The sequence below is a fragment of the Tamandua tetradactyla genome, chromosome 5 (genome assembly GCF_023851605.1).
Source record: "Tamandua tetradactyla isolate mTamTet1 chromosome 5, mTamTet1.pri, whole genome shotgun sequence".
Lineage (NCBI taxonomy): Eukaryota > Metazoa > Chordata > Mammalia > Pilosa > Myrmecophagidae > Tamandua > Tamandua tetradactyla.
In genome coordinates, this window is record NC_135331.1 from 170,101,312 (window position 1) to 170,129,004 (window position 27,693).

A 27,693-nucleotide genomic window follows, 5' to 3' on the forward strand; every position below is an offset into this window, starting at 1 on the left:
ACTGATTATTGTATCCAATACTGTGATAGTGTTACAAGCACACTGCTAGGAAATACGTGCTTCAGTCTGCTCTATGAAGTCTGAGTATGCAGTTCTACCATGAACCCTTCTTTCTAATTAGACTTCTGCCAAAAGACTCAAATCTATTCCTAAACATAGAATTTTCAATTACACTTAATGCACCATAGCTATGTTCAGGTGCCAGGACAAAGTGATAAGCATTTAAGCACTCTCTGTGCTTGCCTGATAAATAAGATGGAATTACTTGCCTTGCTAAATTTAACTCAATGTTTAGTTTCAAAATCCTCCATTGGAATCTAAACCCAGACCACTACAGCTAGATTCAGGCTTATATTTGAAATTTTGCCACAACCCGGACATCTACTTTTTATCTCATAAGGAGGCAGACATTGTAAAAAATCTGATTTAATCTTTATTTATTCTTTCTTTTTACTATTCTTCAATTTACTTTCTTATTTTAAAAAAATATTCAGTTAGGTGCTTAATTTAATTTTTTTCATGTTTATTATTAAAAGTGTTTTAAGGTGATGAATTTTTCTGCTGTCTTCTCTAGAATATGTTCCGCAAGGTTTTCACCTAGTTTAATAGAGTTCCAAATGAAAGGATCATTTTGTTTTCCGAGTCCATTAATTACAATTTTATAGCACTGTATTGCTAAAATGTTGTTTGTGATATTTTTACCTTTTGAAATGCACTGAGGCTAAGATATGGCCAATTTTTTAACATAAAATGAATACTTGAAAAGAAGGTACATTCTCTAGTATTGGGTTACAAAATTTGATAAATAGCCATAGGTCTATTACTATGTTATTTCTTGACTGTTTGATTGGTCTTGGAGTGAGGCATATGTACTAAAACCCCCTGTTATCTGTATGTTTCTGACTGTGGTGGAGCCTGGAGGTACTGCTCACTCATGTTTGCTCCTTGTACCAAGAAGCCATCGAGGGAATTTTCCATGAAGCTTGGTTGTTGCCATCATAGCAACATCATATAGTAAAAAGAAACTGGGAATACCAGTGACTTCAGTGGCTGTACTGACTAGAACCACAAAACTAGTACAAAATGGCTGAAAATTAGTTGGCAATAATCCCAGTGATGTACTGCTTATTTAATTCTGCATCAAGCAGGAACTCATTTAAGTGTAGGCTGGACTCTGTGCTAGGCACAGCAGCCTTGGCAGTAGAGGGGGCAGGGCCTCACTTGCTGCTGAGTGGGGAAGCTGCACACACATCATCACAGAGGCAGTTATGGGAGGGATCACACTGAAGGGAAGGCTCCATCTGGTCTGGTGGTTTAGCTGATTCCTCTTAGATGACTGGGGTGGGGGTGGGGGTAAAGGAAAGTGTTTCAGGCAGAGGGGATTTTTTTAACCTTAGAGGTGGGAGAGATTAAAAGACTTTTAGAAGTTCAGTATAGAGTCAGTGGAAGGTATAGTGTGCCAGGCAAAAGATAATGGGGATTTGGACTAGGAAGATAATAGAAGGGAAGGATAAACATGAACATTTTTAAGAACTGTTTAGGAGACTGGATGGGAAGAGAGAAGAGTCAACTTATTTCAACAAAGCTGGGACACTGTGGTTGCATTAAAATTATTGTACCTTTTAGATCCCACCATCCTTAATGAGATCCGATTAATGCATTCAGGATAACTGGCCTGAACATTAAAAGATTTCTGCGGCAACTAGAATGATGTAGAAGAAAGAGCTGTGTGACAGCTAAGTTTACCTACTAAGAAACTGTGGGTTTATATTGTCTCTTGGTTCAAAAGCTTCTTTACCTTTAGGTAAAACCTGGCCCTTACAACTCTGTTGATTGGATCATGTTAGGCTTGTAGGCAGACAAGCTGCCATAAAACGCTGTATGAAATAAAGAATTTAGAATGTCAGTGCTAGACCTTAGAAGGAGCATCTGGTCAATCTGTTCATCTTATACTTGACAAAACTGAAACCAAAGGACCTGCCCAATATTATGAAGTTTAGAAAATACTCCTGATGCTTTTATATCAGCTTGACTCACTTGCCACTAAATCATTTTGCCTCTTAATTATATGGTTGTTTTTTAACAATAACTTTTTTTTTTACATGAACAATAGCTTTATATATTGTTCCTCTAAAACAAAGCAAAATAAACCAAACCCCAAAATTGTCCTTCTCTAGCCTAAAAGTTAAAAATGTAAAATATGATGGAATAAGATATAATCATTCCTTCAAGAAATATACTTCCTTATTTTTTAACTTTTTTATTGTATTATAACATATATACATAACGAAGAAAGAAAAAAGCAATAGTTTTCAAAGCACTCTTCAACAAGTAGATTTTTAAATAATGTACTATGCTATGGCAATTTTTCTTTAGATTTCATCTTCTAATTTACTTCAAGTGGTTTCTATTTTTTCTGCTAGAATTCCCATATTTGAAAAATCATCTCTGCATTTTATGTTTATATCCCAGCTCTGCCACTTATTTGCTGTGTAACATGGGTAAATTACTTAACTTTTCTATGCCAGTTTACTCATCTGTGAAAGTGCCTAGAGAAGTTTCTAGCACACAGTTAAGACTCAACCACGGTAACTATTAATGTTCTATCTGGACTTTTATAGAGTTGCCAACCTTCCAAATTTATAAGCAATTTTCTAGGACAACACAGAGCAAGGGATTTTCCTTTGCTTCTTTTAAATACTTTTATATAAAAAATTGGATGAATGAACACTCTTGTTTTAGATTTTCATAAACCCAATGCAGTATCCCATGAAAACAAAAAATAAATTATAAAACAAATTAAGCCATTTTTAATAGTTTCATTCAATTATGGAATTTTTGAGATTTTTTAAGAAGCTTATCACTGTAGAACTCTTACTCCAGTTTTTCAAACTATACCTCAAGAGTTTACAATTGAGGAATTATAAATTCCCTTAAGAATTCTAGTGAACAAGGTCATACCTTTAAAAGTTGTTCCTGTTTACGTTCTAACTCCCGAATTTCTTGGTTGAGGATGACTGCAACGTGTTGAGGTTGACTCCGACATTTACTACAGATGCCATGCTGAGTCAGGTCGTCACACACAGGACAGTGTAAGGTAGTGAAATACTGTGAAATAGTGCCTTTCCTCCCTTCAAATTCACTTCGAGAGGAGCTGGTGGTTTTCTGGATCTATAAAAACATCAATTCAGAAATATGTCTAAGCTTGGTTCACAGAAGAGTTGCAATTCTCATGCTAATTACATGTTTACAATGACATTGTTTCATTAATTAATTTATTCAATAAGTATTGAGTACCTACGATGTGCCAGATAATGTTCTAGACACTGAGGTTATAGAAAAGACAAAGTCCTTTGCTCTCAGGGAACTTACATCTTCCTATCTCCATACATATCAGGGTTTTTTGTTTATTTGTGGAGAGTTGGGGGAGGGTCTCCTGCCACTCCATAGTTTGGTTGAAATTCATACTTGTCTGAGATCATACAGGGCAGAGGATAATGGAAGAAACTCAGGTTGAGAGTGGATACTGTTTAAGGGCGTATAAGCTGGGCCATGGAAATGGGGCAAATAGAAGTTAAAAACTACCTGTAACTTAAGGATTGCTGTTAGATAGGAGGATGCAAAATTCAAACAATTAAATACATATCCCCCAAAAGACCCTCATTTGAAGTTAATACTTGTTTCAAAGACTTATCTTCTGGTATTCTTTTTATACTGAAATAACATCATATTATTATTGCAATCCTTGGCATATTCTCCGGGTGTCTTATAAATCATTTTGTATAAAAGTTATTAGTTTAGTCTCTTATGAATACCATTGATTTAATATTTTTGCTGGTGATGAAATGAAAGACAAAAAAACAAACAAAAAACTGGAGCTGCCTGGTTTAGAGCCAGGATCTGTACAAATTCTCTGAAGCATAGCTTCAATCTTAGTTTCCTAGATTTCTCTTTTCCTTTAGGCCATAGTGCTTACTGAAGAGGTAGAAACAACTTAACTATCAACTCACCTTTATCAATTTGCCTGAATTACCATCTGCTTTTCATGTGTGAGATAACAGCAAATGGCTGAGCGATCTAAAATGGCATCAGGAAGTAAGAACTACTATTCTCAGAGAAAAATGTACCCAGGTTATTACAGAATCACATATTGCTCCTTCAAACTTCTAGTGAGAAAACTAAGTAAGAAGAGTTCAAGCAAGCTGTGTTTCCTTTGCTAAGATTACACATAGCATGTTTTACTTTAGAATAATGCTATTTTAAAATTATTTCTTTAGTTTGTTTTAGGACTATGTCTAATAGGTACTGTACATTTCTAAAACACCAATTTTGAATGAATTTTGCTTTCCTTTACTTTTCTCTGAGCTGGTTTATTCTGAGTTATTTTGTAGTTGTTTACCACTGAAATAGTTGTGGGATTTATTTAAAATTTTTTTTTTGCTTGGGCAGGCACCGGGAATCAAACCCGGGTCTCTGGCATGGCAGGTGAGAACTCTGCCTGCTGAACCACCGTGGCCTGCCCTATTTTAATATTTTTATAATGTGGCTAACCTGGCAAAAGCTGATAAGACATTTGTCAAAAACTTCAAAGTTTCTTTTAAAAAACCAGGAGAGCATGGCGTTTTTACCAGTTTAGGATAACAGAGCATATGCTTTGCTTCTCACAGCATGTAACTAAAATCTCTAGTTTTATTGGAAAATTTAAGTAAAATGTCTCTCATATAGCACAGGTACTACTCTGTAAGCTTACCCTTGGTAATTCATGATACCAGTTGAAGACATCAATACCAATAAGTGAGAAGATTCTTGCCAGGGGTGGAAGGATTTGCTTGGTGATATAGTAGGTGGCATTCAGTCTCAGAGTTGGGTCCTTCAGAACTTCTACTGGGCGCCTCACCAGCTGAATAAGTGGTACTCCGGGGGTGCCATAAATGATGACATATGGCACTCGCTCCCCAACTCGAGGTTCAGAGCGCCGGTCGTAAGTAAGCATTTTCCTATTTAAATCCAAAATAAAATACAGAAAGACTATTATAGAAGGCATCTTTTTAGCAAATTAAGTGCAAATTAAACAATAATGAAACCATGGGAAATCTACAAGGGGAACCTTCAAGTTACAGTTACAACTGCTTTGAGAACTACATTTGTTTCACTTAATTGGTACCAGCTGGATATGTTTTAAGAGCTAAACCTACTCTGTAAATCACTGATACCTGGAAAATATGATATGAATTGGCAGATATCAACTAGCTTCAAATATTTTTTCATCCTCTAACAGTCAGAACTATTATAAATTAAAAATAAAAGAGAAAATTTAGCTGGTTAGATTATCTGGTACCAAAATAATCTAAGTGCTTTTGGCATACCAATATTAAGGGCTACCTAGCAATTTTCATGTGGAAAAAAACAAATGAGTCAAGCTCTGTATCAGAGCACAATTCTATTGGATTTAGTTTCCTAAGAGAAGTCTGGATGAGCAGTTACTTCTTCCTCTTCAGAGCTTACAAAGTACAGGGGAGCAACTATTTCACTTTCCATGAGGCTTTCTGAAGAAACTAGTGTGTCAGTGCCTGTGGATTAGGTGTCTTTTCATTTAGGTTGGACCTGTGCCAACCTCCACAACTATACTTGTTAGATACTGAATGTACATCATTACCTTGTAAGTTCAAGGGCTGGCACACAAGCTCCAGGTTTATAAGAGGAACTTCCTCTGTATTCCTTGGCAAAGATAAAATCTTGCATGCTGGCCTTCCCCTCCAGAAGCTTCATACATTGTCGCTGAACATACTGTTTAATTAGACTTATATCTCTTGTTTCAAATAGCAGCTTTAGAGAACGCTCAAGTATCTTAAAAAAGAAAAGGATATGCACATAAAGACAAACTATCCCTTAGTATATTTTATCATTGGTTGTACTTTCAATTATTTAACTATAGGGTAATTTGCTGATCTACCTGATCTATTATTTACAGTGACTGGATAATAAAAATGTTTAGAAATTGGAAAATATTTTAGAAACTTCATATTACTTGATATTTCAAAAAATATAATTATCATGTAGCTTGAGGAAAATCATATTGGAATGGTATGTATGAAATACTTGCTATATGATGAGTAACATGTGAATCATTTAAGTTTTTCTTAGTCAACACATTATAGGTAGAAGAGGCGAGATTTATCCTGCTATAGGACGGGTTGATACAGGGGAATAGTGAGAATTTAAATATCACAAGCACTTAAGTTGGTCTTTCGCCTCTTTTTAGTGTTGATAAATATGAGTCTTATCAACAGACCATTTTTTTGTGTGAAATTTTCTACAATGAACTGATTACTATGCAGTGGATTTAATGTACTGGATTAAATCTAAATTAGTTCCAGGTGAAAGTTCTGTACTTTATTCTGAACAATGAAACCTATTTATGCAAGTTTGTTAATTTAGCGTAGGAACAATTCTGCTCTTCCAAAAACTGGTGTTGAGTAATATCTCAATCTCACATACTAAAAACAATAGTCAACCAGTATGCTTTATGCTTTATTGGTCTTATAACTTATAGTGTATAGAGTGCTATTCCCATTTATCATTTACTTCTGATTTGTTATGGAAGGCATCTGAGCCTGATTAAAGGAAAAAATTAAACTACTATGGTTAAAATGACCACGAATTGAGGAATCTGGATAATTTGTAAAAAGTATCAGCATTCAGAAGTCTTCTTAATTTGTGTTTGATAACCAAGTAAACTAATTTTCAGTTAATCTGGGATAAATTATATTACTTAATAGAAGTTCCCTGTTGCTAGTTTCTCTTCTTTATTCTGAATCCCAAGCTTTTGAGTGTTGGCATATGTTAGCATATCTCCAAGTGATAGGTATGAAACTTTTATGCAATTCATGTGTTGCTTTTTAGCAATTTTGAAAAAAGGCAAAGTACGGAAAGAAGTTCAGAAACTAAGAGCTACAATCAAATAAATTGTTTCACTGGAATTAAATTTTCAAGAATCACCAAGCCTGCACCTAGTTGGGTGCTTGAGGATATTTCCATTTTCTTCGGATTCTTTAGTCACTTATTTCTTAAAGATGAAGATAAGTTAGATAAAACTTACCTTAGAAACAGCAGGGCAGGAATCTCTTCTAACCATTTCTATTCCTTTTGCATCAAATACTGGGTCTTTTTGATCCAGTGTTTCATACATATAACCCACATACCTCTTTTTTGTTTGTAAGACACAGGGCAAATATACCTGTGGTGAAATTAACAAAATGCCTTCTCAATAACCATTTTTCCCCCACCATTAATGTTTTATTTCTTTCTCTCTTCTCTTTAATCAAATGACAAATATTGCCAGATATAAAAAATTCTAAATATGGCTTAGGGCCCCCCAAATTTTTGATACAATATCTGGCAATGAAAGTATACAGAATGAGTCGTCTTTACTTCCTAACTCCTGATTCACTCCTTTTCTTGCAATGTAACTTTTATTCCTACCTCAAATGACACTGCTAAAATCAACATTCATTTCTTTTTAAACAGATATAAAATATTACTTTTAACACATACAAAATATTACTTTAACATGTTCTTATGTATGAAACTTAAAAGTTATATATACAAGAGTATACAGTGAAAATTCTGTCCCCCAGCCTCCACTTTCTGCTCCATAGACGTACCCTCTGTCAGGTTTCCCGTATATCCTTACATATATATATACTATGCAAATAAACGCAATTATACACCTTTCTTCTTCCGACAATGGTAGCTTACCATATACACTATTTTGCATTTTGCTTATTTCATTTAATAATTTATTTTGGAGAGCATTCCATTCTAGTATATAGAGCACACTTGTTTTATAGCTACATGTCCATTGTGTGGATCTATCACAATTTATGTAACTAGTTCAATAACCAGCATACACATGACTTTTCAAAGTCACATGGAACATTCATGAAGAGACCAAATGCTGGAAGAACAACAACAATTCAATAAATTTAAAAGCAACAAAAAATTCATACAGAGCACATACTTTGACCACAATAGAATTAAATTAGAATAGTAAAACAATTTCTAGAATACTCCCAAATATTTAGAAGTTAGACAACACATTTCTACACAACCAATGGGTCACTGTCCTTCAAGTATATGAATGATAATAAAACCCAAGGTATGAAAATTTGTGACATCCAATGTTTAGAGGGAAATTTATAGTTCTAAGTACTTATATTTAAAATGATTGGTTTAAAATCTATGATTCTGGCCAAAAAGTACATGAAGAGATGCTCATTTTCATCAGTTATAAGGGAACTGCAGATCAAGACTATAATGATCACATCCATAAGAACCGCTGCTATTAAACAAACAGGAATTTACAAATGTTGGAGAGGATGTGGAGACACTGGAACATTTATGCACTGCTGGTGGGAATGTATAATGGCATAGTTGCTATGGACTAAATATCCTTATCCTTAGAAAACAAAATATTGAGTTGCCGTGCGAACTGGCAATACCACAACTTGGTATTTATATACCCAGAAGAGCTGAAAGCAGTGACACAACAGACATTTGCATACTGATGTTCATAGTGGCATTATTCACAATTACCAAAAGATGGAAACACTCCAAGTGCCCATCAACAGATGAGTGGATAAACAAAATGTGGTATATATATACGATGGAATATTATGCAGCAGCAAGATGAAATGAGGCCTTAAAGCATATGACAGCATGATGAACCTTGAGGACACAATGGTGAGTGAAATAAGGCAGACACAAAAAGATAGATAATGTATGATTTCACTTTTATGACCATGGTAAAGGTAAAATCAGAGGCTTATAATGTAGAATATAGGGGACTTAGAGATACACAGAAACTAGAGATGGGTGAATGGTTAGTTAATGAGGTTGAACTTAAATGTAAAGGAATGGACAGAAGGGAGTAAGTTCTTAGTGGGCCTATAAGTAATACTGCCATATTGAAGGTGAACATGACTGAAAGGGGGTAGTATAGAGCCATGATTAATATTACAAATATAAATAAGTTCTTGCATGAACTACTTCAAAGGTATAAATGTTGTACAAAGAGTAAATATCGGAGTACAGAGGGAAAACTACTACTGCAGACTATGATCTATATTTACAGAGAGACATCAGTAGTACCACAACAGCACCAGGGGTAATTAATTGGGGGGTGCGGAAGGATAAGAGTTAAGGGTAAGTTTGGATTTTCTATTTGGTGAGGGTGTCTTTATCAGTTATTTTTCTCTTTGGAGCAATGAAAATAGTCTAAAATTAAGAGTTGATGATTGCATAACTGAGCAAGGATAATGTGAAGCATGAATTATTGACTGAGCATATACATGATGCCCAAGGGAAGAAAGTGGCTGAAGGATACATTGACTGAGAAGTAGAATGGTGAACTGTGGTGTATACATATGATAGAAAATTGTGCAGCTACAGAAGGCATTCAACAAGGTGAATGAGCTTTGGGGACATTATGTGGTGCAAGATAAGCCAGAAACAAAAGAACAAATATTCTATGGTCTCTTTTAGAAAATACTCTTAAGAAAACTGGGGCCTAGATTGTAAGCTCGTATAGCAGTTACATTTAGTCTGGAGTTGTAAATGTTATTTCTAGATTTTGAGATGCTGTGCTATATATGTATAACTTGGTATCTCCCTGGAACTTTAGTTATCTGTGTGACATCTAAGACTCAGAGTTGGAGTTCTGCAGCTCTGAATGTCAGAATTGCTACATATGACAACTGGAAAAGAGATCAAGCTTAAATTAGAGAGAAGAACAAAGCCAATTGGGTTGGGACTAAGGAAAATCAAAATACAGGGGTAAGGATAACACTGTCGATATTTTAGAACTTCACCTACTGTACGAGACCAAAGGAAGAGAGGTTTCTTTTGTCTAAAACCTAAATTTTTGTAGCACATGATCTAACTCAACCTGTCTGGATAGCTTATTTCAACACCCAAACACATGGAGCCCAGGGAATGAAGGTTTGTTATTCTGTATACATCCCAGAGTATGTTGGCTGTATAATTAGGAAGTATTGGTAAAGACTCTTGAGGGTGGGAGGAAAAATATTAAGCTTTACCACTGGGGAAACCGTTGATATTGTTTCAAACATTAGAGACTCCCAAGTCAATAGGCCCAACTCTTGTGAAACCTTTCTCTGTAGGAGAGAAGTTAGGTCTACCTATAGTTATACCCAAGAGTTACTTCCAGAAACCTCCTTTTTTTGCTCAGATGTGGTCTTTCTCTCTTGAAGCCCAACTCTGAAAGTAAAATAATTACCCTCTCCCCTTTATGGGACATGACATTCGGGAGCAGAAGTCTCCCTGACAATGTGGGACATGACTCCCAGGGATGAGCCTGGCCACAGGACTGTGGAATTGATAACACCTTCCTGACCAAAAGAAGGAAAAGAAGTATAACAAAATAAGGTATCAATAGCTAAGAAAGTTCAAATAGAGTCAAGGGGGCTATTCTAGGGCTACTCTTCGCTAGCTTTGGCTAGATACTGCTAATTACCACGATTTACCAAACCCCAACCAAAACCATTTCTGTCAACCCTAAAGAGCACCTAGGTCTTTATCTGCGATTCTACAAAAGTTTCATGCACAAAGATTACTTTCCAGAAACCTAAAAACTACAGATAGTTTCTAGGCTAGATAAATCCAGAGGGGCCAGCCTCTCCAACTAGCTCCACTGCTCCATATTATCGACACCCCTTCCCAACATGTAAAAGTTAGCATAGGCATAGCCCAAATAACCCTAAAGACTGGGATAAGGATCAAAGGAGAATGAGGAGTTAGAGAAGACAGAATTTAACAAAAAAAAGCTTGCTAAATCATTATATCAGTATTTCTTTCAGTCTCCAGAGTCTTGGAGCAGCTAGAAAGAAAAGCCTGAAACTGTGGAACTGTAACCTATATCAAACTCTGAAATCTGTTCTATAATACTTGTTATAATATACTTTGAAATTTATTGCTTTTTTATATATGTTATATTTCACAATAAAAAATGTTTTTAAAAAATCAGTGATTCACTTCCAAACGAAAAGCAAAATCCAGAGTAAGTAAAGGAAGAAAATTATAAAGAGCAGAAATTGAAATGGTTCTTTAACAAATTCAATAAACTGATAAACCTCTAGCTACACTGATCAAGAAAAGAGAGATATAAACACAAATTATAAATATGAAAAATGAAAGGCAGGGGAGACTGACTTCTGGCATAAAAGTGTGAGGAGCTCTGCTAACCTGTCCCCTGCCCTCCTGGGAACTAATGAAAATTAGAAACAACAACCACTTAAAGCTTCTGAAAATGGTCCTAAGGGCAAACAGCAAGTCAAGAAACATCTATTTAAGAACATCTAAGGAAATTTGGTAAGAAAGTTGAACATGAGGTATTTGAACCAAGAGGAGCCTTCCCTCTCCCTGCCTAGCTCAGTGAGGCAGTGACTTCACTCCAGTCTGTTGCAGCCAAGATATGGATCCCTATATATCCAGTACCCAGATGGAGGGACTTCTTCCCAGGAGGAGCAGGATGACCTCATTTTTCATCCTGTTCCTACCTACCTGGTCCTGAGGCTTAAGTCCCTGGCTGAGTACAGCTGAGAGGTAGGGCCTCTCTTCTTCCACCTAGAATGGAGATCTAACCCAGGTATGGTGTACTGAGAATACTGGGGTCCTAGAGTCAATATATCACTTAGAAGCTGGCAGTTCTCTTCTCTAACCCCACCCCTACAACCTAACCCCCACCCCCACCCCACAGCTTCATGGCCCTGGCTCAGAGGTTTTACCTGGGGGGAGAAACAGGCCATAAAACAGCTCCTAATCTCTTCCCAAAGACAGTGACTTCATTTCCAGTTCAATCCTAAAGGCCCTTTCTCAGAAGAACAATGGAATTATGATGAGAGGCAACTGAAAGGAAATTCAAGATACAGGCCAAACTGTAGGTGAGCTAGTTTACAGAACAGAACCAGGAAATATGATTTTGACTCTGTTTGTGAGAAGCCCTCCTGGGGCAGAACAAAAATCAAACACTGACCTGAGAAAATATTCTTTGAGGAGCCAGGGTTTGATTGGATTAGTTTGTGGAGCAATTTATACACCAGGGCATTTTTTAAAACAACAGAGAAATAAATTGGCAATTAGTGGACTTTAATAATCTGAGGTCTGGCAAAGAGAAGAAGACAGCCTGACCAAAACCACTGTCATCCTAGAGTGACTATGGATACCCACAACAGCACCCGCCTGAGGAACAAAATTAGAGGCTGAACACTACGAAGAAGTAGAATTCACTAAAATAATTCATTCAGTCATTAATTAAGCAAGGAACAATAACAAGCCCTAAAGGGGGAGTGGGAGGAACCAGCGCTCTTAGTTGGTATAAAATATTATCAAAATGTCCAGTTTCCAACAAAAAATTATGAGGTATACAAAGAAACAGGAACGTATGACCCATACAGAGGGAAAAAGGCAGGCAACAGAAACTACCTGTGAGAGAGAACAGATATCAGGTTTAGAAGGAAAAGACTTTGAAGCAGCCATTATAAGCATGTTCATAGAACTAAAGGAAACTACGATTAAAAAAATAAAGGAGTAATGATGACAATGTTGCATCAAATAGAGACTATTAATCAATAAAGAGATAGAAATTGTTTAATAAAAAGAACCAAATGAAAGCTGGAGTTGAAAGATACAATAACTGAAATAAAATTCATTTACATGAGGAGCTCAACTGTAGATGTGGACAGGTAGAAGAAAGAATAAGTAAATTTGAAAACAGATTGCCAGAAGTTACACAGTCCAAAAAACAGAGAGAAAAAACAATGAAAAAAATGGAGATTCTGAGAGAAATGTAGTATATCATTAATCATACAAAATACATGTAATGGAAGTACCAGAAGGAGAGGAGAGAGACAAAGGAGAAGAAAAAATATTTGAAGAAATAATGGTACAAAACTTGCCAAACTTATTGAAAACCTGCACATACAGGAAGCTTAACAAACTCCAAGTAGGATCCCCAAATAGAGATAGCATTAATAAAAATGCTAGAAGTCAAAGACAAGGATAAAATCTCAAAACGGCAAGAGCAAAACAACTCAGTACTTACAAGGGAACCCTAATAACATTAACAACTGACCTCTTAACAGAAATAATGGAATATTTTCTAGCATCCATCCTAGTCCTCTTTTTTTTTACTAGTTCATCAGTTCAGAGCTGGTAAATGATAAACATTTGGGAGTCATTTTTTATTTTTTTCCCTATGTCTTTTATTCTTTCTACACCTGCCATTCTAAAGCAATCCCTTCCAACTCTTGCCCATCCCTCTTTCTCAATGTCTCAACTGTCCCTTCTTTATTATCCATTTTGTTATTACACTAGTTCACTCTACCAGTCATAAAATGCATGCTGTTTTAATCTCCCCTCCCTTTAAATCTAGACAGGCTGTGTGATTTTGAGGCTGAATCATAAAAAGTAAAACAGCTTTTTTCTGTTTCTCCTTGGGATGTTCCTTCCTAGAACACAGCCATCATGCTGCAAGGAAGCTCAAGCAGCCCCAGGGAAAGGCCATAGGGAGATGTTTAGCTAACAGCCTCAGCAGATGTCCCAATCAGTAGCTTCCATCAGCCCAGTTTGCTAAATGCTGCTGGAATGTAATATACCAGAAATGGAATGGCTTTTATAAAGGGAATTTAATATGTTATAAGTTTACAGTTCTAAGGTCATAAATATGCCCTAACTAAGGCATCCAGAGAAAGATACCTTGGCTCAAGGAAGGGTGATCTGGGAAGGCACGTGGCTAGCGTCTGCTGGTCCTTGTTCCAGATTCTGCTGCTTCCAGCTTCTGATGTCAGTAGTTTCCTCTTTAAGTGTCTGTGGGCATTCACTTAGCTGCTCTGGGAGAGAACTGTGGGTTTCATCTCTTAGCTTAGCATCTTCTGGGGCTGGAAGTTTCTTCTCTTTGGTTTCTGGCTATTTCTGTGAGTCCTTATTTAGCATCTGGGCTATTTCTGTCCAATCTCCAAATGTTTACATTGGCTCTGCTCTGTTGGCTCTGTTCTCCAAGGGTCGGCATTTATGTCAGCTCTGTTAGCTGGGAAGGCACATGGCAACATCTGCTAGCTTTCTCTCCCAGCTTATTTCATGAAGCTCCCCAGGGGGTGCTTTCCTTCTTCATCACCAAAGATCTCTGGCTGTGGGCACTCAAGATTTTTTCCAAAATGGTTCCCTCTTAAAGGACTCTTATAAGCAACCCCACCTTGAGTGGGTGGAGAAATATCTCCATGGAAACCACCTAATCAAAAGGTACCACCCACAAGTGGGTGTGTCACATCTCCAAGGAAACAATAAAAAAAAGATCCCATCCAGCAATATTGAATGAAGATTAAACAACACGGCTTTTCTGGGGTACACAGCAGTTTCAAACTGGCACAAGCACCTTGACATGAGAGTGAGCAAACGTCACATTATTTTAGCACTGAGCTGTTAGTGGGTCACCCCTAGCCCATAAGAATCTTTCCAGCTGAGGATCCAAACATTGTGTAACAGAGACACACCATCCCTGCTGTGACCTTTGTGAATTTCTGACTCATATAATCTGTGGGCATAATAAAATGATGGTTGTTTTACACCACTAAGTTTGGTTAGTTGTTATATGACAATAGTAACTGGAATAATTTCCTTATATAAAGACATTACTTAAAAAAATCATGAAAAGTATATGAAATGAAAAGAAAACATTTAAAATTTAATACTTTTAAACACCCATATATTGTTATTGATTCTGAAAATGTACTGAACAAGTCAGAAATCTCTAGAAGACATCTGAATTTTATATATGATTATTAGTATTACATTTCTCTTACCTTTTCAAACTTCAGTTTCACTGGTTTAGGATTGGTAGAAGTTACAGCTTCAGCAATTTCCTGACCAATCTTAAAAGACTGTTCTTTAGTGGCTCCTTTCAGTAGCACAAACATACTAAGGGGATTACAAATAGAGTAAGGTGATTTGGAAGTCATTTGAAAAAGGTATCCATCAAGAGTCACTTTTCTGGCTAATACTCTGACACCAAAGGAAATCTGTTTTTCCTTACTCTTCTTTATTAAGTTGCTTCCTATCTATTTTCATGTTTTATCACACTTTCCTTGTGTACTCATAAAATATCTTGTTCTAAACCTTTAAGACATCCAATATTTCTAGTTTAGCTACATACACACCAACTTAGATATCACAGCTGACTAGATGGTCCTGAATCATCCTTAGACATTTCAGGCTTTATATAGCCCACAGTTAAGTCAATAATAAAAGAAAATGTGATTAAAAAGAAATGGAAACTTTACTTGCAATATGGAGAATTTCCTTCCAGAACTGCCCAGTTATGAATATAACTGGGATATGGTCATTGAAGGATAGAATATATAAAAAAGGCACAGAAAAGAAAATAGCCATTTGTGATCCACCATCCAGAAAAAAACCACTACAATACATTTTGTGTATATCTGTAAATGTTTTCTCATTTGAGATCACAGATCTGTTGGGTAATTTTCTCTCTGCACATAGTAGTATACTGTAAACACTTTCCCATGTTAGTTCTTCTACATTGCTTTGACAGTTGCATAGTATTTCAGTATATGGATATATTATAATTTAACCAAATCTCTCTTTTTGAAAATTTAGGTTAATCTTTTTGCTAATATTTTATAAGTAATTAATTGGCATGCCTCTGATTGTATCCTTAGGATAAATTCCTAGCAGTGAAATTTCCAAGCTGAGGGTATCACTATTATAAGGTATTTTGAAAGATACTGTGAAACTGATTTCCAGAAAGCTATCTATCTATCTATCTATCTATCTATCTATCTATCTATCTATCTATCTATCTATCTATCTATCTATCTATCTATCTATCTATCTATCTAATATATATAATGTACCCCCACCAGCAGTATCTTACAGGTCAAGAGAAAAGGGATAATTTCTCAAAATTAACTGGTAAAACAGAACTACTGGGCATCTTTCCTCTAATATAAACCAGTTGAGTTTATTTCAGGATTTTTACATTTCATTTATACCACAATCTGAAAACACCAACAGAAATAATAGGTAATACATATATAATACTTAGGTTACAGAGATTATAAAGATTTCATTTTCACTCATAATTTTAGTGGAAAGATTAAAAAGTAGAACTAGATAGTATCTTTAAAATAATTTTATGATATGAAACCAAATGCATATTTCTTAATATTTCTATATTGGACTTTAAATCTCATTTCAGTGGTTTCTTGGGAAAAGTTTATTCTGTGACAAATACTGGAGCCTGATATGAGAAGTTTAAAACACAGAATATGAGTATTAATTTCACTTTTACTTAAGGGTTTTTTTTCTTTTTACTTAAGGTTTTAAAAATAAAAACTGTCTCAATTTGAATTAACCTTAACATTTCTAAGGCAGAATAAACAGGGCTTAATTACTTATACCTTCAAGCTAGGCTTACTCTGAACCACTTGAAGCTTTTTATATTATTTTCTTTTTATACGCCCACCTAATACTCATTATACCAATACAGCCTTATTGTTTCAATAGATGATAAAATTTCCTTTTGAAAGATTATTTTTAAATCAACTTTTCTGAGGTATAATTTGCATATAGTAAAATTAACATGTTTTAAGCGTATTTCATGAATTTTGGCAAATGTATACACTCATATAACCACCACCACAATGAAGGTATAGAAAATTTTCATCACCCCAAAAGTTCCCTTCTTCCTTTTTGCAATAATTCTCTACTCTACTCCTGTTCCTGGGCAACCACTGACTTGCTTTCTGTTACTAGAGACTAGTTTTGTTTTTCACGAATTTTACATAAATGGAACCATACACTATGTATTGTTGTATCAGGCTTGTTAGCATATTTTTGAGATGCATCCATGTTGTTGGAATTATCAATAATTGGCTCCTTTTTATTTCTAAGTAATATTCCACTGTATGTACATAACATGATTATCTAATCATTCACCACTGATAGACATGTGGATTGTTTCTAGTTTTGAGTAATTAAGAATATAGCTGCAATGAAGATTCATATTCAAATCTCTGAGTAGACATATGCTTTCATTTATCTTGGGTAAACATCAAGGAGTGAAATTACTATGTCATAGGCTAAGGATGACTTATACAACTGTCAAACTTTTTTTTTTAAATATTATACTTAAAATTTTTTGATGCAGTAATGAATGCAAACATATCAAAATTAAATTGCACATGCACACATTTCTATAAAGATATAGAAGGAGGCAAACCACACCATGGTAACAGAATTCAGATAAGTGGCTGCCTATGAAGATGGTGGTGAGGGTGAAGGATTGACTGCAAAGCGGCATGAGGGAATTCTCTGTGCGATAGAAATGTTCCATATCATAACTGGGCTAGTAGTTAGTTGCAAGAGCTTATGCAATTATCAATTTTTGTTAAAAATTATACCTCATTAACTCACTGCCTTCCCCCACTATTTGGGACATGACTTGAAGGGCTGTAAATCTCCCTGGCAACATGGGACAGGATTCCCAGGATGAGCCAGGATTTGGCATGTTGGGATTGAGAAAGCCTTCTTGACCAAAAGGGGGAAAAAGGAAATGAACAAAATAAAGTGTCAGTAGCTGAGAGATTTCAAATACAGTTGAGTGGTTAGCCTGGAGGTTATTCTTATGAGTTATATGGATATCCCTTTTTTTGTTATGGTGCATTGGAATGGCTTGAGAGAAGTATCTGAAAGTTTTAAACTGTGTCCCAGTAGCCTTGATTATTGAAGATGATTGTATAAGTATATAGCTTTTACGGTGTGACTGTGTGATTGTTAAAACCTTGTGTCTGATGCTCCTTTTATCCAGGATATGGACAGATGAGTAAAAAAAATAAGGAAAATAAATAAATAATGGGGGGGATAAGGGTAAAAAAATTGGGTAGATTGAAATACTAGTGGTCAGTGAGAGGGAGAGGTAAGGGGTATGGATGGGTGAGCTTTCCTTTTTCTGTTTTTATTTTTTCTGTACTGATGCTAATGTTAAAAAATGATCATGGTGAAGAATACACAACTATATGATGGTATTGTAAGCCACTGATTATATACTATGGATGGACTGTATATGTGTGAAGATTACTTAATAAAAATATTAAAATATATATATACCTCAAAGTTGATAAAAAATTAAGCATATACATATTTTACATCTTAAAAGCTATTATTAAAGGTATATTTTTGAGATTTTACCCAGCACTGTTAGTGGGTTTCTTTGAATCCATCTATGCTATTTTGACTAGTTTGATTTGTAGCTAAGCTTCAAGAGAACTAGCCAAGATTAACAGTTTTGATTCCTTAATGGAATGGAGATGACTAGCATACAAAGAGAAAAACTGTTTTAAAATTAGTTTCTGTTTGTCAGTGGTGCTTTTAATCTAGTTAAAATTAAAACAGAATTATTTAAAATTAAATGAATCAAATTCATCTTTGAGTTGAGAAATCCAAGTATAAATTTATAGGAGTAACTTTCATTTGTTGAGATGGTGGGGTACATTAGAATCACCTAGGAGGCTTTTCCCATTTATATTCAGGTCAATTTTCCAAGAAATTCTGATCTTAGCTTCCCAGAGTTCCTCTGCTGCCCTGCAGGTATATATCTTGTCAAATGTCCTTCCCTATCCTGCATGAGAATCACTACTGTACATAGTGTCAATCACTGATATGAGTAAGTCATATCAATGCGGTGGGATAAATATGACTGAGAAACACTATTTTATAAAATCATAGTTTGAACCACTATAATACAGTGAATTTATTTCACTTTCTAAATGGACTAGAATGCACAACTATTTTAGAAGAGAAACACCCTTCTTACAGAGTCCTCTTGATGCTTTGATAACTAGTCTCCCTAACTGGATCCCAAGAATCATAAAATCACCAATCTTGAAACTGGATGAAGGCAATGGCCATTAACCATCATCTACCAAATTTCTTTCACTTTGATGATACAGAAACTGAGTCTCTGTAAGGAGACATACATTTAATGGACATACTACCAGCATGGAATAAGGCTAGAAGGAGAATTCAGATTGCCTCATTTTTAATTGATAACTTTTAATAAGCATGATCTACATCCCTAGAGCAGTGTTTAACCATTTTTCATTATTATTCTCCTGAGAAGAAAATTTTAAATTACAATTTAAATTTTAAAATAAATATATGTATTTATTAATATATCAACATAATTAATATAATACATATATAACAAGGAATATAATAAATACAACCTGTTATTATCCACTTGCATAAATATTCTCCTAATAAATTACAAGTAAATTTAATAGAAGAAAGTAATTAATAGGAAGATATTACTAAGTAGGGTTGAGCTTTGTAGGACAACAAACCATGGTAACTATGATTTTTTTTTTGCACTCCTCAAGAATCAGTTTTTACCACCTTGAGGGAATATTGTTCAGATTGAAAATACATGCCCTAGAGTGAACTGCCTCACAGGAGATTTCAATATACATATGTTGAATGGTCAGTTATTGGTGATCACAGGTTCTAATAATACTGCAAGTAAAATTCCTTGATTGGAATCATAAAATACTTTTGAAATCTGATGTAGCGAGAAAGCAAGCACCAATTAGAAATCAAGACACTGAGTACCAATTTCTGGTTCCATTGCTGACTAGCCGAGTGAACTTAGATAAGTTTCTTAACCTGGGGGAATTTGCTCTTAAGCAGCTCCTGAGGTACATTCTTCTAAGGCCTCCTATAATCCTCCCAAAAGCATGAAAATGGTTGCCTAAATAATATCTAAGTCTTCTTCCAGCTCTGAAATTCTGTGTGTTTTTTTGTTATAGTCCTGTTTGTGTTTCTATCTAAATACTAAAGGCAAAAACATTCGTGGATTCTTAAAGATCAGAGAACAGAACTAAACAGGATAACTACAATTAGAATCATGCTGACTTCTAATTCTGTGTGTGATCAACAAATGCATGAACAGACCCTGAATCAAAATCAACAATTTAAATGTTTAACTTTCTCTTCTTCCCTAAATATTTTGCTAAGAAATACTAACAAGGTGCAAAACTGCGTTATTTAAGTAACTTTTATTTTCCTAGACAACCTAGCAGAAGTGGTTTGATAGAAAAGTAAATGACCCAAAAGCCAAACTGAAAAGTGGCTTTTAATATAAAGAACAGCAGAGAATATGGACAATTGAGGTTTACATAATCTGACATTATCCCTCTTTGCTGGTAAATAGACAGCTACTATAGAGGCAAGGTCTCATTCAGCATTAATATGATTATTCTGATTGTACATTCAATGAAGAACTGAAGACGACCAAATACTGTTCAAAGATCACAAGTTATTTTTATGATTAGAAGATTATATTGCTTCATTTGAATACAAAATGATCAGCGCTCTTGGCATGATCACATTGTGATTCTAAGCTTTCAATATGAAAAAATTTCAGATGCCAAGAAATTTACATACTTATATTTTAGAAGAATATTAATAAACCATGTAAATAAGATGTTGCATAAATACTGGGCCTGGAACATCATCAAACCAAGCAATCAAACTGGGGTTATTTAATTCAGGATTCATGGATGATGGGCTTCAGGAAGTATGTAAGCCCTCTGGAATCAAACAGAAAACTTTATATTTGCCTATGTGTACTTTTCTGAAAGGATGTCAACAGATTTAGGGGCCTATTGGAGTTAACCACTCATAGCTTTGGCAACTGTCCTTCAAGAACAACTTAATTATCTGGAAGGATCACATTTCAGCTATTTCACACTTAAGCTATGTCCTTCCCTATTCTGAATTGAAGCTTTGTCCTTCAATTTCCCATTGAAATGAAGATGTGAGAGATGTAAAACAAAATCCATTACCTGTCAGTATCACCATATACAACCCTAGCACCCCATTTTTTGGTATCATTCACCAGTTTAATAGCTCGTTCCAAGGTCTCTCTGGCTTTGTGAACAATACTGTCCCCAACCTGTTGGTACAAACACATTGGAAATAATTTCTTAACATGGGTCAGTATTAGTCAATAGACTTCAACACATAATATTTAATTACATTTTATTACTAATATTCCAAAAATAAAAAAAAACAGAAAACAAAATAAGTCATAATTTCAACATTCTTTCCAAAAGTATATAAGAAGAAAATGAGATGGATGAAGAATTTAAAAGAAAGAATCATTTAATTCAGACTTGCCTGTGAGTGTATCAGTAAGTACAATGGATTGAGTTTATACAAATATAAAGCTACATTTGATTCTAGGATACTGTGTGTAAGCATATCTCTTTCAAAAATTTTCTGTTGGGCGTTTATGACAATTTCTTTCAACATAAAGTTAATGTTGAACTCAAATCCCAGTGATTGGTTAAACTAACTTTTCAATAATACTGAGTCCACAGAAAAATGTATATGATGGAAAGTATGTTACAAGTGTTATGCTATATTACAAATATTAAGTCAAGTAGGTAGTTTTATGTCCACCAAGGGTTTTCGTATTGGTCACTAGTGAGTTTTAACAATGATTACTGCATAAACTGACTAAATAAAAAGATAGTGGGCTTCAACACATATGACAAGCATGCCCATTACATTTCACAATTAAATAAAGGAGACTATGTATATAGCACTACTGTTTGATTTGCTAAATTCATATGAGCTAAGAGTCGGGGAAAATTGCCATTTAGCATAAATGGAGCATTCTTTTTGTAATTTCAAAGCAAGAAATATGCATTTTTTTCTTTTGTGTTAAGAAGCAAACAAGAGTAAAAATGTTCTTTTCCCTTTTTCTGTAAAATTTGAATTACCAGAGATTAATGTAGTATTAAATATATGTAGAAGTCTTTTAAACTTGCTTTACAAAAAGAATATTAAGTATACAAACAAAGGAATAAATAATAAAATTGGTAGTGGAAACTTAATTTGGGTTTTGAATTAAAAGCATTCTCAATTGAGGTCTTGAGTGCATCATGTTATCTAACTGAAATTCAAATTGGGATAAAATCTGTCACTTGTCACTTTCAAACAAGCTAAACTTTTAGATAAGTGAGGATAAATAGTTAGATGAGTGGGCATGTAGTGTCAGTACAACCAAATATGCTTTTGAGATACAGACATACAAACAAATACATACACACATGTACATGCTGATCTTAAATGTCAGCCAAATGCTGCTTACTCTGACCCATTTAAATTATACCTAGAAGAGTCAGAACTATTGCAGTTACCCCTGAAAACCATGCAGTCTGCAGGATTCAGGGGCATTTGTGCATGGGGAGGGGAGTTGTGGTGATGAAATTAGAACTGATTCTGCTACTTTGTGACATGGTTCCTAATTTGAAAAGTATTATAGGAATTTGAGATGGAGTTTGTTCTAGTTTGCTAGCTGCTGGAATGCAATACACCAGAGACGGATTGGCTTTCAATAAAAGGGGATTTATTTAGTTGATGTATAGTTCTTCAGAGGAAAGGCAGCTAACTTTCCACTGAGAGTCTTTCTTATGCAGGAAGGCACAGGGCGATCTCCACTGGCCTTCTCTCCAGGCCTCTGAGTTCCAACATCTTTCCCTGGGGTGATTCCTTTCTGCATCTCCAAAGGCCTGGGCTGAGCTGTGAGTGCTGAGATGAGGTGTGCTGAGGTGCTTGGGCTGTGCTACGTTAAGGTCTCTCATTTAAGCACCAGCCAATTAAATCAAACATCATTCACTGCAGCAGGCACGCCTCCTAGCTGACTCCAGATGTAATCAGCAACAGATGAGGTTCACACGCCATTGGCTCATGTCCATAACAATAGATCTAGGCACCTTCACCTGGCCAAGTTGACAACTGAAGCTAACTACCAGAGTTTAAAAAGAGGAAAATAACTGGTTTCATAAATTTGGTAATGGTAGGAATAATGAGAAAAAGTCATAATGAGAAAAAGATTTAAAGCAAAAATTAATTCTCTGAAAAGAAATAAATAGGAAGGGACAAGGTTTAGCCAAGTGAAAAAACTGTCACAAATATGTACACATGTATATTTATATATATGCATATATACAGCTTTATCAGAAATAGGAAATAAATAATTTAGGAGGAAAAAAGTGAATATATAAATATTTAAATTACGAAATAAGCCACTGACAATGTCCAACTGAGAAAGAGACATCAGCCATAACTATTAGCTATGGTATCCTCCATTTTCTCCTTACAGGAATCCTGGCTTAAAGTTTTGTCTTTCTCTATGGTAGTTCAGATTTAGAACTTTCTGTGATTTTGGTGGTAACATATTTTTGATTGTGTACTCACTGTAAGAAAGCACATGGCCATAGCCAGAAATCCATTTGCCTCCCCTTCCCTCGCAAACATAGAGAAACTGGTCTGTAATTTTCATTTCTTGTAGTATCTTTATCTCGACAAGGTATTAGGGTGATGTTGGCTTCACAGAATGAGTTAGGTCATTTTCCCTTTTCTTCAATTTTTTGGAAGAGTTTGAGCAGGACTGGTATTAATTCCTTTAAGAACGCTTGGTAAAATTCACCCATGGAGCCATCTGGTCCTGGGTTTATCTTTGTTGGGAGATTTTTGATGACTGTTTCAATCTCTACTTACAACCGGTCTGTTGAGGTCTTCTACTTCTTCTCAAGTCAGTATAGACTGTTCATGTATTTCTAGGAAATCGTTCATTTCATCTAAGTTGTTTAATTTGTTAACACATAGTTGTTCATAATACCCTCTTCTGATCCTTTTTACTTCTGTGGGGTCAGAAGTAATGTCTTCCCTTTCATTTCTGATTTTATTTGCCTCTTCCTTTTTGCTTTGTTAGTATAGTTAAAGGTTTGCCAATTTTATTGATCTTTTAAAAGAATGACCTTTTGGTTTTGTGGATTCCCTCTACTGTTTTTTTTAACACTCAATTTCATTTATTTCTGCTCTAATCTTTTTTATTTCTTTTCTTTTGCTTGCTTTGGGATTAGTATGCTGTTCTTTTTTAATAGTTTCTCCAGGTGTGCAGTTAAGTCTTCGATTTTAGCTCTTTCTTCTTTTTTTAATGGAAGTTTAGAACTATAAATTTCCATCTCAGCACTGCCTTTCCTGCATCCCATTAGTTTGTTGTATTTTCATCAGTCATCTTGAGATATTTACCAATTTCTCTTGCAATTTCATGTTTAACTCACTGATTTAAGAGTGTGCTGTTTAACCTCCATAAATTTATAGATTTTTCAGGCTGCCTGCTACTGATCTCCTGGTTCATTCCATTGTGGTCAGAGAAAGTGTTCTGTATAATTTCAATCTTCTTAAATTTATTGAGGTTTGTCCTGTGACCCCAACACGTGGTTGATCCTGGAGAATAATCTGAGCACTTGAGAAGAATGTATATACTGCTTTGGGGTGCACTGTTCTGTATATGTCTGTTAAGTCTACTTCATTTATCATATTATTCAAGTTTTCTGTTTCCTTTCTGATTCTCTGTCTAGATGCTCTATCTATTGATAAGATTGGTGCTATGCTGGTTTGAAGCTATTATGTAGCCCAGAAAAGCCATATTTTAATCCCGATCCAATCTTGCAGGGGTAGCTATTTCTTTTAAACCAGATTCAATACTGTAGGGCAGGGAGTTCTGGGACGATGGCAGAATAGGATAGGTAGAGTTCACCCCCGCTCCAAGGAACAGCTAGAGAAGGGATGGGAAGACAACTGAGATGGCGATTCCAGGGTATAAGTTAACGGTCTTCTACACCACAAAAGGGGGTTCTGGTTGCAGAAGCTGAAGAACTAAGATGCACAGAACTGGAGTTTGGCTGGTACAAACAGCCTAATGCACCCCTTACCAAACGGAAGGGGGGACTCCTCAGGAGTGCATGGACAGAGAGACAGGGACTAAGAAGTAAGCCATACCACATTCCTTTAACACGCTACCCTCACCCATGCAGCCTCATGACCTGTGACTCACCCCAATGTGCTCTAACCGCTCCTGCCCTGCCACCCCCCGTGTGTACGCACCCCACACTCCCATCCCAAGTGTGTGCACGTCTGCCTCAGCTCAACCCACCTCTCTTGTGCAAGCACAGTCTCACCCCATCTCCTGAAACCAACCACCCCCTCCCTGCCCCCTGCAGGCGGTCACCAGTGCATAAAGGTTGCGGGTATTTACCTTCATACCCAGGCTACACTTGCCTCCAGCCCATATAGTCGCACAACTCCACCACCACCACCCAAGCTCTACGCATATGTACATAAGTTTACAGCCCTTCCAGATCCTCACACACATACCCTCCAGTCACGCCCCTCAGCTCTGTACAAGTGCTGACCTATACAGCTGGCTCACATCCACCCCCCAGCCCACACAGGTACAACCCTGGCTTGTTGCCTCTGAGCTCTGTGCATGCACACACAAGGACCCCACCCCCTAGACCAGTGCACACCAGGGCCATGGCTCCCAGACCCGTGCAACCGTACAGACACATCCTCCTTGCCGCTGGGTACCCACCCATTTGTATACTGACTTCCTAACCTCAATATATCACTGTACTGTTGTGCCCCACCCTATGCCCAGCATCCTGCTCCACATCCATCCTGCAAATACAAAGCTTTAGATTGATGAAGGAAATCAACCTCCAAAGAAACCAGTCAAGATATTTATATGCTGCGAAGACAACAGAAGATCAGCAAGCATATCATGACGCAGAGAGATATAGCCCAGCCTAACGACCAAATTAAAACACCAAAGGACACACAGACCTTGGAACAACTAATAAAAGATCTTTACTCTACTAAATAAAATAAATGGGATGGCTAATGACATGAAGGAGAGTGAGAAGACACCAGAAGAGCATAAGAGGAATTTGAAAGAATAAACAGAAAAATAGCAGATATCACAGAGATTAAAGATGCTGTAACAAAATTGATGGGCCACTAGCAAGGCTGACAAAGAAATAAAGAGAGAGCATGCAAATAAACATAATCTGAAATGAGAAGGGGGTCATTACCACAGACCCTGAAGAAATAAAAGAAATAATAAGAGGACACTATGAACAACTCTATGCCAACAAACTAGACAACTTAGATGAAATGCACAAATTTCTGGAAACACACAAACAAGCTACACTGACTCAGGAAGAAATAGAAGATCTCAACAAACCAATCCAAGTAAAGAGATTCAATCAGTTATCAAAAATCTTCTGACAAAGAAAAGCCCAGGGCTGGATGGCTTCACAGGGGAATTTTATCAAACATTCCAAATAGAATTAACACCAATCCTGCTCAAACTCTTCCAAAAAATTGAGGAAAAAGGAACACTACCTAACTCATTTTGTGAAGCTAACTTCATTTTAATATCAAAACCGGGTAAAGATGCTGTATGAAAGGAAAACTACAGGCTAATGAACATAGATGCCAAAATTCTCAACAAAATACTAGCAAATCGAATCCAACAACACAATAAAAGAATTATACACCATGACCAAGTGGGATTTATACCAGGAATGCAAGGATGGCTCAACACCGGAAAAATCAATTAATGTAATACAGCACATTAACAAACTGAAAGGGAAAAATCACATGATCATCTTGACTAATGCTGAAAAAGCATTTGACAAATTTCAACACCTTTTTCTGATAAAAACACTTCAGAAGATAGGAATCAAATGTAACTTCCTCAATATGATAAAGGGCATTTATGAAAAACTGATAGCCAGCATCATACTCAATAGAGAGAGACTGAAAGCCGTTCCCCTAAGAGCAGGAACAAGACAATGATGCCCTCTGTCACCACTGTATTCAACATTGTTCTAGAAGTTCTAGCTAGAGCAATCAGGCAGGGCAAACAAATAAAAGGCATCCAAATTGCAAAGAAAGATATAAAACTTTCATTATTTGCAGATAACACGATACTATACTTGGAAAGATCTGAGAAATCTACAGCAAAGTTACTTGAGCTAATAAACAAATTCAGTGAGGTGGTGGGATATAAAATTAACGTGCAAAAATTGGTAAAATTTCTATACACAAGCAATGACCTAATTAAGGAGTCAGTTAAGGAAAAAATTCCATTCAAAGTAGCAACAAAAAAGAAACAAATATCTTGGAATGAACTTAACTAGGGACGTAAAGGACTTGTACACAGAAAACTATGTAACATGGCTAAAAGAAAACAAAGACCTAAACAGGTGGAAACACATTCCTTGCTCATGGACAGGAAGGTTAAGTATAGTTAAGATGTCAATTCTACCCAAATTCATCTACAGATTCAACGCAGTACCAATCGAAATTCCAATAACCTATTTTGAAGACATGGAAAAGCTAGTTACCAAATTCATCTGGAAGGGAAAGAGATCCCAAATAGCTAAAAGCATCCTAAAAATGAATGAAGTAGGAGGATTGATACTTCCTTATTTTAACAGTTATTATAAAGCTACAGTGGTCAAAACAGTATGGTACTGGCACAAAAAGTAAGTATTGACCAATGGAATTGAATCAAGAGTGCTGAAACAGACCCCCAAATCTATGGTCAACTGATTTTTGACAAGGCCCCCAAATCCACTGAACTGGGACAAAATAGTCTTTCGAATAAACGGGCACAGGAGAACTGGATATCAATAGCCTAAAAATGAAAGAAGACCCTTATCCTACACCCTATACAAA

At 35.9% G+C, this 27,693-nt stretch overlaps 1 protein-coding gene across 7 annotated transcripts in view; it reads right to left on the minus strand.

Moving 5' to 3' along the window:
• Positions 1-27,693, minus strand: part of REV3L (REV3 like, DNA directed polymerase zeta catalytic subunit) — a 227,730-nt gene that overhangs the window by 2,951 nt on the left and 197,086 nt on the right. For 5 of the 7 annotated variants that reach the window (XM_077162672.1, XM_077162671.1, XM_077162673.1 and 2 more), the window contains 6 exons: positions 20,937-21,046; positions 14,877-14,991; positions 7,100-7,237; positions 5,657-5,847; positions 4,751-4,997; positions 2,962-3,171 (listed from right to left, as the gene is read on the minus strand). In XM_077162672.1, the coding sequence (XP_077018787.1) occupies positions 2,962-3,171; positions 4,751-4,997; positions 5,657-5,847; positions 7,100-7,237; positions 14,877-14,991; positions 20,937-21,046 (1,011 nt within the window). Of the gene's footprint in view, positions 1-2,961; positions 3,172-4,750; positions 4,998-5,656; positions 5,848-7,099; positions 7,238-13,778; positions 14,450-14,876; positions 14,992-20,936; positions 21,047-27,693 lie in introns of those variants that run through there. The other 2 variants (XM_077162677.1, XM_077162676.1) reach the window with 2 other exon arrangements.